Source organism: Cydia splendana, chromosome 2 (assembly GCF_910591565.1).
Source record: "Cydia splendana chromosome 2, ilCydSple1.2, whole genome shotgun sequence".
Classification (NCBI taxonomy): domain Eukaryota; kingdom Metazoa; phylum Arthropoda; class Insecta; order Lepidoptera; family Tortricidae; genus Cydia; species Cydia splendana.
This window is the reverse complement of record NC_085961.1, coordinates 5,134,883-5,148,011: the sequence shown is the minus strand read 5'-3', so window position 1 is coordinate 5,148,011 and position 13,129 is coordinate 5,134,883. Positions and strand designations below refer to the sequence as shown.

The following is a 13,129-nucleotide window of genomic DNA, read 5'->3' as shown; positions in this document are numbered from 1 at the left end:
CTGCTCATCGCCCTCTCACTGCCCTGCCGCCTCACTGCATACCATACCATAAACAAGGTTTACGCTTCCATACAAAATTTGCACGGGAGTATGACCGCTTATTTCAGGTGCGGTGCACCTGGCGCCCACAATTACGACGTAAATTAAAAATATTCACAGAAATTAAGCTTTAGGTACGTATACCTTAAAATGTTTACTTATAGGTTAAGTATTTAGTAAGTATTATTATGTTTGTTTTTGTTTATTTCATTTACCTGGACTATTCTAGTATAAAATTTTGTAGAATGAAACTCAGTTGTGCTGCTCGAATCGCAGTGTTTTCGAGTAAAGTTTAACCTAAGTGGGTGAAAATAGTATGACCTCATGCCTTTTGTAAACGCTTCATGATGCGGTGTCTGTGTATTATGTGCTGTGACGCCACTATTCCGCTCTTTTACTACTAGAAATGGAGAAATAAAACCGAGCTGTTGTTAGTCTCGGAGTTTTATGACGTTGATTAGATGTGATTTATGGGGGGCTGTGTAGATATCGTCCAAAATAAGAGCAGACAATGATTTAATTGGGGGTAAATTCCTACATGTATGTATTCAGCCAACCTATGACGCAAAACACAATGGTCCCGAACCCGCCAAAGTTGTGTTCAGTTATTTTGCTAAGATGGCAGTTTTTGGGATATCTATTTCAGAAGTGTCTTGTTAATATTAGTTAGTATCAAATATGGTTACGTAGGTATCTTACAGTTTTTCTGTCCTAAGGGTATCAGTAGGGGCGACCCCGGTGGATGGTCGAAGGCCCGATACATTATGACGACTATCACGAGGCCTTGCTGCAAAATCTCGAAGCTCGTTCGCTACTAGAACTGATGATGACACCTGGAATACCTGGCTGGATCCTTACTTTACTCTATCAGCACACATACTAGGACAAATAAAAAATTGGCCCACTAGCGGTTTCTTGACACATTTTCAATTCGAACATTCTGGTTCTAAGAATGTGTTGTTACTGGACATAATTCGTACCTGTAACAGTGAGAGGTCCGAACACCGTCTCATCTTTCATGATAGTGCAGTTCCATCTCCTCTTCTGGAACTGATACTGGCACTCCCTAATCTCCTGCTTGATCTCATCTCCGATCACAGTCATGATGGTATCGGTGTCGCCGATATACGCGCCGCTGCCTGAGTGTCATGTGGTGTGGTGGTGTACCTACCTATAAGAGTGAGAGGTCCGAACACCGTCTCATCTTTCATCATAGTGCAGTTTCATCTCCTCTTCTGGAACTGATGCTGGCACTCCCCGATGCCCTGCTTAACCTCATCTCCGACCACAGTCATATGGTCCCGGGTTGTCGGCATACGCGCCGTTGCCTGAGTGTCATGTGGTGTGGTGGTGTACCTACCTATAAGAGTGAGAGGTCCGAACACCGTCTCATCTTTCATGATAGTGCAGTTCTATCTCCTCTTCTGGAACTGATACTGGCACTCCCTAACCTCCTGCTTGATCCCATCTCCGACCACAGTCATGTGGTATCGGTGTCGCCGATATACGCGCCGCTGCCTGAGTGTCATGTGGTGTGGTGGTGTACCTACCTATAAGAGTGAGAGGTCCGAACACCGTCTCATCTTTCATGATAGTGCAATTCCATCTCCTCTGATGGAACTGATGCTGGCACTCCCTGATGCCCTGCTTCACGCCGTCTCCGACTACAGTCATATGGTCTCGGTGTCGTCGGCATACACGCCGTTGCCCTGGTGTCAGGCCACGAAGCTTGCCGCACAGGCGGGACTTCTCAGAGAACAGGTCCTGGTTTGACCACTTCTCGAACTCGAGGAGGCCCATGTTGCTGGAACAAAGGAAAAGGAAGTTACTCTACTGGTCGTGACTTATTTAAGGTGAAAATGGGGAAGGCAACTGTCGATTTGATTGTCTCTGATCTATGACATTGTTGATCTCCCCTATTGTTGGGTATGTTTAGTCATAAACACTAAAATAACAGTTCGTGTGCTACCCAATCTGTCCAACCCGACTATTATTTTAGTAATAGGAGAAAAAAAATAACTGTAGGTGTGACTGCTCCGTGATTAATGCCATTCAGGGTTCTAGCTAAATTGGATACTCCGTAGCGGCATTGAACAACCAATTTTCCTAATACCCTAAATGGCTCAACAATCGCGTAGCGTGATGGTACATATAAACATAAGATAAATGCGTCAGTTACCGCACGGGAATTGCACATAAGTACAACTTTTCATATCAACCGAAAATTACAATTTAGTTATTATATGGAAGCAAATCGAAGTCAGTGTCGGCTTCTGCCCGGCGCGCCTCGCTTATTTCGTAATGAATTCTATAGTTTTGTATATATTTTTATCCAAAAGTAAATAGATGACTACACTTGTGGTTGACTGATTTGTTTGCCCCGTCGTAAAGTGTGCTCTTCCACGATAAGGCTGGCGGACAGTTTCGCAATGCAAATAAGTCGACGGAAAGTCCCGGTTTAGGTACTTACTTTCTAGGATTTTTACTTGGTTTATGATTCGTACATCAACAATCTTCAAACAGTGCCGGATTAAGCCAGCGCGGGGCCTGTAGCAAATTCTACCCCAGGGATTGTTTTAATTTTGTTGGACGAACTGAACGAAGTGAAACTTAGGTTATTTTCGGCCACAATGCGTAGGAGCGCGGGGCCCACAAACGTGCGGGGCCCGTGGCATTTGTCACGTGGCTAATCCGCCAATGTCTCCAAATGAAAAGAAAAAAAACCGGGACGACGGATGCTACGAAAAGTCACGAAACTATTTCCATACTTTGGAGTTTTCTATCAATGATTATCATGTTGGCTAGGCTATGTTATGACATGACCGATGGAGACAAACGATCTTGGAATTATGGGTCGAACATCTCGTTACTTGCCTTGAGACGGGATTCCACCAGTGTGCAGCACTGTGCGGCACAAGCATAATATTCAGTAAAAAAATGCTTGTGCCGAACACCAGTGGAATCAGGCCTTTACCTCTCTATAATGAAGCAATGACGTCTCTAATGCGTATGAGTTTCCATTCAATCATGTTCTAGATACATACATGTATAACAAGAATTAGTTCGTGACATTGTTATAATAGGTAAGTCCTTGTTGTACTAAGTACCTACAACAACATGGTTTCAATGTGGTTGTACAAAGACTTGCAGTACCTATGTACTTCTTACTTCTCACAACATGCAAATCAATTTTAAATTTTTCCTTTTAATGTAGACATAGGGCGTATTGGCAATAAAATGGTCTCTTGTAGAAAATGGACTTTCTACTAGCATGGCTACAAGTCACAATGTGTTTTAACATAGGGTGTAATTACAATAAAACAAAATAGGTTAACAAGTTAAATAAATTCAATGGCACTTTAATAGACAAGCAAAAAATAAAATATTTACAAAATGCACCAGGCGCACATAAATTAAAAGGAAATAAATCAATATCGTCCGTAGATGGTCACCGTGAAGTTCAACCCACCGCCTCGCTGGGACTTCAACTTGATCTTCACAAACCGCTGTCCGATGCCTCCAGCAGAAATCGTAGGGTATCCTCCTGAGCCATCGCGATCGTTGTCTTTAATGTGGATAGCTCGTATGTAGGCAAAGTTATGCAGTCCTGGTTCCGGGTATTCAATAATGCTGGTCCTCACGAAGAAAGGGAAGCCATATTTGACTTCGTGGACCTTGTATAAGGCGACGTCTCCGTACGCGGTCTGCCCGACGACCAGGTCGTGGCTCTGGCAGGAGTACGCCGCGAAAAGGCACAGAAACGATAATAAGACTGTTAGCGCGCGCATTTTGTTCGTTCGTTTGAGGTGATAATGAGACGCCATTCTTTTATATAGTGGGATGATGTTATGTAAGAAAGAAGCATCATGCATGGATGTTATCTTAATTTGTCTTTATTTTTTCGAGTGCACAAATACGTATTTTCCAACGAATCCGAAGTCAAATATGATGTAGTAAATTACTAACAAACTTAGATAGCGGTCATATTCCTAAATATTTGTCGGCTTATGTTACACCAAATAGCACTAGATTGAACATACAACGCGTTACTTTATATTCTATATGGACATTTATATTTTGAATAATTTATTTAATATTAGCTACTTAATACAAACAGACCAGTTTTTATTGTTCTTGTTGAATGTAGAGTTAGACCGTAAAAAATCTGCAGCGATTTTGATAGCCCACGCAGAGCAAGTGCCATTTTAAACGTCAAAAGGTAAGAGCACCAATGATCGACGCTGCACCAATGTTCGACATGGCACTTATGTCAAAGTAATAATACAGTTTAAATTTGACCAACGATTTTTTTTCTTTATTCAAAATTAATTCCTGTCACTCTGACCTAAAGTACTTATGTCGAACACTGGCTAAAAGTGTCGATCATTGGTGGTTTTCCCCAACTTCTATGAAATTATGACGTATAAATAACACTTACACTGCGTGGGCTATCAAATCCGCTGCAGACTTTTATTGGTGCGACTATAGTTACGTTTTAATGTTTAAGTTTTTTAGGGTCAAACAGATCACTGTGTTATGTCTTTCCTGTAGACATACACAAAAGTTAAGGGCTATAAAGGTTAATTTTCTTATTTAACCCTTATCTACGTGAAAAGGTCCTCCTTTTATTTAGAGAACCATGATAAAATCATTGCTTACATGCCCACAAGCTGTTAACTGTTGCCCACAGGAGAGAAAAATGTACTGTTCGCGATAATACCCTAGTTTTCTCTCCTGTGGGCAATAGTTAACAGCTTGTGGGCATGTAAGTAATGATTTTATCATAGTTCTTTCAATAAAAGGAGGATCTTTTCACGTGGATAAGGGTTAAATAAGAAAATTAACCTTTATAGCCCTTAACTCTTGTGTATGTCTACATGAAAGACATAACACAGTGATCTGTTTGACCCTTTAACCTACTTTGCCTACTTTCGTTTTTTTTTCATTTCATTTATTTATTTGCCATAAATGGTATGTTTACATAAGATGGTACATTTTTATAACATGGTAATTGTCTTTTTCAAGACTATGGGTCATTTATAGGAAAATATGTTGTTTATATAATTTTGTTATTTTATATATTATTGTATAATGAATGGTAATTTATATAGTTTAAGTTTGTATTATATCTATATTTACATTTTATATTACCTATATGCATTCATTTTATGTGTAGCTACGTAATGTAGGTATCTCAAATAGTCTTCAAAATCAAATAAATCTTTAAAAGGTAGCGATACATTTTAATCCGTACAAGCAACATATTTCATGAAAATTTACATGGCTCTTTGCTGCATAACGCCATCCCCTGAAGACAACAAGTCCATCCATCAGCTATCTGACGCGGGTAATGTCACGAACACACACAGTTATATCTTGTGATCCGTACTTCCTCGCTTATTCATACTTTCCTGCCTTGGGCGTCTGTTACGTAACTAATTAACCCTTTTCTTACATATTTACGCCATAAATTATAATAAATTAAAATAAATTATAAATATTATTAAAAATTTCGACTATTCAGAAATGAATAATTCACAAGATATTAAGAAGTACATTGTAATTAATATTATATTTACATAATAATTAAAAAGTGATATTGCGGTTATGTTATAGGTAATCTGCTGATCCATAATTACTATTGAACAGTACAGAGAGTGGCCATCATAATTTAAACACCTAATTCTGATTTGGATATGAGAAAAAAAAGTATTTTCTTTTTTTCTTACTTTCTTTCTTAAAAATACTTTTAATACATTTTATTGGCTACCATAATATTATAATCAGTGATCGTACATTTTCCAGCGTTTTTGGTGCACGAAGTGTTGTTAACGGAATTGGTATAAATGATTTCAACCCTAATGATTAATTAGCGTTTATTACGTTGATATTAACCTTAATTTACCATTTCAGTTGAAATTATCTATACCAATTCCGTTAACACCACGCGAATCGATTTGGTGCAGCGGAGTGGTGTTAACGAAATTGGTATAAATAATTTCAACCCTAATGATAAATTAGCGTTAATTACGTTAATATTAACCTTAATTTACCATTTCAGTTGAAATTATCTATACCAATTCCGTTAACACCACTCTGCTGCACCAAAAATGCTGGAAAATGTACGTTCACTGATTATAATTATATCGGTATTTAATTTTCCAAGCTAACCAACTTATTTAACTTTGACTATATCTAGCATAGGTTAGATTTAAACGTAAATGCCTAAATATTTGTAAATAACAACACACATACCTATGCGAAATGTCTATATGTCATTTGTCATTTGACTATTTAAAGGAAATTATGTGGGAAAAATTGTTTGGGAAGTGTTTGTAATAGCATGGTATAATAATATACTCCGCCTGGTACTCCATTCCGAGATTCGCGTATGACCTAACTGACACGCGCCTACGTCATCATGCTGTTTACAGGTTCTCAAACTTTGAAATGTGGGAGAATTTTAACCAACGGTGAAAATTATTTTAACGGCATTAATTTTAAGTTATTCATGTAGAAACATAGTAAAATAAAACAAATCTAATGTATTAAATTAAACTTTATTTATCTATACAAGACAAACGTTTAAAAAACTAATTCACAGTTACACATTAATTACCAAGCTTACGACGTGAAAAGTTTGGAAAACACTGCGACTGCTGACACTGAGCGAGAAGGAAATAACAATTAACACGCGTTCGACAAGGATGACGGTCAGGGCATGAAGTTATCTAGATTCGAATTGTCAAATGTCCACAGCGCTATCCTGTGTTGCCAGTAGTATAAACAGAATTACCCGAAAGTCTGAAATTTCTTTCGTGAATCGGAAGATATTGCTAACGAGTAATTAAAAATGACGTGTTATTGTAAAATTTAAGCTAAAATACATATAAATGAAAATTATAAAATTATAAAGAAATATTTTAACTTATTAACCATAGGTATAATGTACCCATGTAACATGTTATGTTGAAATAAAGTGGCAATGTTATTGTGACGTAATCGCGTGTCACTCTGGGAATGGAAGACCATGTTTTATTAGACCATGTGTAATAGGAACGAGCGACGGTTGTTAAGGTAGAAAATTAAATGTATTCCGCTAGGAACAATCACGATCAGTCCATTATATTACTAGTATGTATGTACAGTCAACTGTAAAAATATGGGTGTAGCCAACTTATTCAAAAATATGTCCCATAGTTCTTAATTCGCTGACATAAGAGCTATGAGACATATTTCTTGTGCACCCTTGAGATGATTTGTGCACCCATATTTTTACAGTTGACTGATGTACCTAGATTATAGTTATACCTAACTGGTGGTAGGTTAGTAAATAACCTACACATTAAAAGTCATAAGTGTCATAACATTGAATTAACAGTCATATCAGAACGACACCACTTTCCGCATCTTGTTTATACCTACCTACGGTTAGACGGTTTCTTTCTACAAAGAATACCATGAAAAAATATTACTCAAGTTAAGCAATCTTGCCATCAAAATCAAAATCAAAATCTTGTGGACATGAGTAAGCCCATTGATAAAAACAAAAAAAATATCTGAACCTTCCTATAAGTACCATTAAGGATGACTCACACTAGACCGGGCCGGGGCCGGGTCGGAGCTTCCGGCTCTTCGTTTTCTATGGAAAGCAAAAGCACCACCTGATCACCGATCACACATCATAGAAAATGACATGCCGGAGGCCTCGGCCCGGACCCGGCCCGGTCTAGCGCGAGTCATACTTTATCAGCGACCAATTCCTGTCACTACAATTCTATAGGTAGGTACTGTTTATTACCAATAACATCCACTGGTTGAAAGCCTTCGTCTTCGTGTCACTTATTTATTACTAAAGACAATTAGGTACGTGTCATGAAAACATATATTATAGGTTTTTAGGGTTCCGTACCCAAAGGGTAAAAACGGTACCCTATTACTAAGACTCCACTGTCCGTCCGTCCGTCCGTTCGTCCGTCTGTCACCAGGCTGTATCTCATGAACCGTGATAGCTAGGCAGTTGAAATTTTCACAGATGATGTATTTCTGTTGCCGCTATAACAACAAATACTAAAAAGTACGGAACCCTCGGTGGGCGAGTCCGACTCGCACTTGTCTGGTTTTTTAATACAACGACAGTGGGGGTAAACAAGTAGGTCAGGAAATGAATGCACAAAAAACGTTGTAGAGGGAAATGCTAGGAACACAATTTTTGACTCCGTAACTTTGTTTGGACTAGTTGGGAGGTGAACATATCAAAGTCCCCGGCTGTAGCCCCGGTGCTGGGGGGTAGAGGGGGGTAAGAAGGTCTCATTTTTCGGTTTTTCACAGATATCTTGGAAACTTTGCGTCTTAGCGACATGACTACTAAGGCAAACTAAAAGCTGATCAAATTTGTTACAAGTTTTATTCAGTCAAGTTTTTCGATATCTTGAATAGTTTTTGAGATATCCGCTCTTGAAAGTTTATTTAGGGATCTTCATTTTATCTTGATATCTAAATCAGTGAAGCTGCTAGGCCGTGTTTGGTATCATTTTCGTATAAATCGGGGGTGCTGAATTCATTTGTGGTATCACATTGACACTATTCCGAAGTAAAACCAAAATTTCAAAAAATATGATTTTTTTAAATCCCTCTTCACGCTTACACCGCTGAACCAATTTCGTTGAAATTTGGTATATAAATAGTTTCAGTCTCGACACGGGACATAGGATAGTTTTTATAATCAAAAGCATCTTTTGAGGGTGTGAAAAGTGGGGTGGAAGTTTGTATGGCGAATCAAAAACCGCTGAACCGGTTTAGATGAAATTTAGGATGGTATACATCTGTAATTTAGTTGAAAATGATACCAAAAATGACATCAAACCTTACCTTAAGCATTATTAACCTCAGGGATTCAGTTTTGTCGACGAAGTTGAATTCCCCCCATACTCCATTTCCCAACTTTAAAGGATGATTATCGAGATAAAATGTATCTTATGTCGTGTCTTGGGACTCAAAATATCACTATATCAAATTTCAATTAAATCGGTTCAGCGGTTTAAGCGTGAAGCGGAGTTTTAAAAAAAAGGTATTTGTTTAAAGTTCATATGTTTTTTCTTAGGAATGGTGTCAATGTCATACCAAAAATGAATTCAGCACCCCCGATTTATGCGAAAATGATACCAAACACGGCCTATCAGCTTCACTAATGTAGATATCAAGATAAAATTGAAAGCCCTAAAATATACTTTCAAGAGCGGATATATCAAAAACTATTTAAGATATCGAAAAACTTGAGTGAATAAAACTTGTAACAAATTTTATCAGCTTTTAGTTTGTCTTAGTAGTCATGTCGCTAAGAGCCAAAGTTTCCAAGATATAAGTGAAAAACCGAAAAATTAGACCTTCTTTCCCCCCTCTAACCCCAACACCAGGGCTAAGGGCGGGGACTTTTCATATGTTCACCTCCTAACTAGTCCAAACAAAGTTACGGAGTCTAAAATTGTGTTCCTAGCATTTCCCTCTATAACTTCTTATTGCTTGGCCTAAAGCCAATCTTGAGATTAGTTGCCAAGCGGACCCCATCAGGCTCCCGGGAGCTGTTACAAACAGCCGGGATAACGCAAGAAAAATGATGATGACAGTGGTAAACAAGCGTGTGGCCATGTTAAGCATGTTAACCAGCCATCCACCGCAGCCTTCTGGCGTTTGAAAATCTAGTGCAACGCTACGCTAGAGTCTATGCGGAAAGAGAAGAGTCGTGGAATGTATGGGCCCAATACATTCCACGACTCTTCTCTTTCCGAACAAACTCTACGCTAGCAACGGTATAGTAGAGTTAGATTTGTAAATTAATAAAATAAATAAAACAACCCTTTTACTATATAAGGTGCTACATTATTAGTTGCAGATAATTATACAGCTGATAGTACTCGGTTCCTGGAGTATATTTAAGTATGAAACATTATTTGCTTTTACGATGTTTTTTTGGAGAAAACTGAAAAACAAATTTGCTACGTAAGAACACCCTGTTAATGTGATTATTAAATGTGAACTCATTGAACAGATTCTAGTACCTCTTTTATCTAAAATCTAACTGTCTGGCCACAGTTTTCCCGCTGAACCATATTGAAATTTAATATTTTGTTCGGTAAATTAAAACAAAAAAAAATCCAATATTCTTAATTTCTATTTAAAGTTAATTGTTTTAAAGTAAAGTATCATCTGTTAAAATATCTGCAACTAATAAAGTAGCACCTTATATAAGACACTTTTAATAAACAAGTTTTATTTGTTTATTTGTAGTTGCCAATATTACGAGTAGGTACCTACCTATATATTATTAATTAAAGGTGAATTAAAGGACCTTTAATTTATATTAGTCATGTATGCCTGACCTGTAATTTATATTATCAATAAACTATAAGTATGAGTCCTGAAGAAACAAATGACAGATGTTTTGTAATTTAAGAATTAGAGAGCGGTCATTGAAATTAAACAATGTTCTTTAAAAGATTAATATTTATTCAACAATCGTCACACTGACGCGCATTATGCACAAGAAGGTCTTCAATATCTTCCATAAATAGTCACCGTGAAATTGAATCCATAATCCCTTTGACTCCTCAATTCGATTTTGACGGATTTCTGTCCAACGCCGCCCTGGATGATCCTCGGGTAGCCTCCCCCAAAACGGTCATTGTCTTTCACAAGAATAGCCCTTATATAGGCGAAGCTCTGCTTTCCTGGTGGAGGGTATTCAACAATAGAGGTTCGGACGCTGTACTTAATGCCATATTTGACTTCCTGGGATTCGTAAATGATGACGTCACGTCCGGTCGGTTTTCCGAGAACTAAATCGTAGGTTCGACAGGAATATATCCCGAAAAGGCAAGAAAATAAGAGCATAGTTATCGCACGCATTTTATCGAAGTGCGTGTATAAAATTTGAAGCTGTTTCTTATACAGTGTGTTATAAAGTGTTATGCAATAATTAACAATTACTAGTCAAATTAAAGTTAATATTAGCTACAACTTATTTTTGAAAATTTTAATAAAAAGACATGTCAACATCGCTTATCTTCTTTCTAATGCTACAAAAACGAAGCATTATAAGTAAGTAGGGGACTTTGATAAATACACATCCAATATGCGAAAGCAAAGAAGGAGGGATGATAAGCTTATAATAATGAAGGCATGCAAAATCTTGAAAATTCTATTGTAATATAAATATACAGATTCCTTGTATCAGCGCGTGCCATTATAATTATACACACATACTAACAGAGTGAACACATAAAGTAACAGAAAAATTACCTTTATTGAATAATGTCGTCCACAAACATCTCGAGCAAACAGTCTGTCTAATAGTCAACGCTAGAAGACATAATAATCCTAGACAAAATTTTAATTTAATCTTCAGCTTCTATATCAATATTTTGTACACGATAAAATTTGAGTAGTTTAGATATAATGTAAATAGAGTTAGACCAAGAAAAGTCTGCAGCGATTTTGATAGCCCACGCAATGCAAGTGTTATTTTAAACGTCAAACTTATATGAAATTATGACGTAAAAAATAACACTTGCACTTCGTGGGCTATCAGAATCGCTGCAGACTTTTCTTGGTTTAAGTTTAACTACCTACTACTTACTGCAAAAAAGTTATATCTACTTGATGATCTTACTTACCTACATTACTAATTTGTGGTTTTCCATTTTATAAAGCAAACATCGGTCTTCATTTTACTAACTGTAAAACTATAAGCGGAAAATACGTCCATAATATAATTTTATGTGATATACATTTTCAACTTATTAAGGTTTAGCTGTTAAGAAAGTAAGTAATTGGTATTACATATTTGCAATTAAATACTTTAAGACCCTTGTAATAATTACGTTAAATGTTTACAACATTAAACAATCATTAAATATTGACATACATGTACATGACAGAGCCATGACACAACCCTTATCAAACTGTATATTTGATAAGAGGGACAAACACAAACATTGCTCACTCATCTTCCAATAAAATATTGCTGTAAATCTCCAGGGTACATGCAGGAAATTAAAATATACGTTGACAAAAAAAAACCTAGATGTCAAAATTAATCAAAATAGTTCATAACAACCACATATCAACCAAGTTGGATTCTGTTCCATCTCTCAACAAAGAACTAGTACCTACTATGCTGATGTAACGTAAATTAAGACAACTTACTGGATTTATAAGTTCAAAAATGTGTTCGGCCTACTGGCCTAACCTAAAACCAATTAAATTACAGTTTGGACTAATCAAACCATTCAAACCTAATATAAAAGTAGGTATAAAACCCTAAAGACCGACATACAACGTAGCACATGAATCACCAAATTTGACGTCAGGATCGCATGATCGTAAGCAAAATAATTATGCATTACCCAAAACTTGAGATAAAATTAAGATAACAGCTATTTGCATCTTGAATAATCCCATCCATCTTATATAAAAAGGAGCACGATCAATTATCACATCAAAACGAACGAACAATATGCGCGCGCTGGCCGTCTTATCGCTCCTCTGCCTTTTCGCGGCTTACTCCTGCCAGAGCCACGACCTGGTCCTCGGGCAGACCACGTACGGAGACGTCGTCTTATACAATGTCAATGAATATAAATATGGCTTCCCTTTCTTCGTGAGGACCAGCATTATTGAATACCCGGAACCAGGGAAGTATAACTTCGCCTATATAAGAGCTATCCACATTAAAGACAACGATCGCGATGGCTCAGGAGGCTACCCGTCGATTTCTGCTGGAGGCATTGGGCAGCGGTTTGCGAAGATCAAGTTGAAGTCCCAGCGAGGCGGCGGATTCAACTTCACGGTGACCATCTACGGACGATATTGATTTCCTTTTAACGTATGCGCGCCCAGTGTATTTTGTAACAAATATTTTATTTGATTTATTCATGTTTTTTTGTCACTAGTGCCACTGAGTTTCCGGTTTTTGTTTTGTTGTGAAGAGCGCTACACTCTTACGACTATGAATTACAATTAGTGTGTACATAAATGTGTACCTAAGCTTAGTTTAAGGTGGACCTTTTGCACCATGAAATAAAGATGGTAG

General features: G+C 37.3%; 1 protein-coding gene across 1 annotated transcript in view; it reads right to left on the bottom strand.

Annotated features, from left to right (window-relative positions):
- LOC134802836 (protein Wnt-5b-like) overlaps positions 1 to 13,129 on the bottom strand; it is a 90,881-nt gene that overhangs the window by 41,794 nt on the left and 35,958 nt on the right. The window contains exon 2 of the mRNA XM_063775570.1: positions 1,590 to 1,843. Coding sequence (XP_063631640.1) covers positions 1,590 to 1,843 — 254 coding nt within the window. The remainder of the gene's footprint in view (positions 1 to 1,589; positions 1,844 to 13,129) is intronic.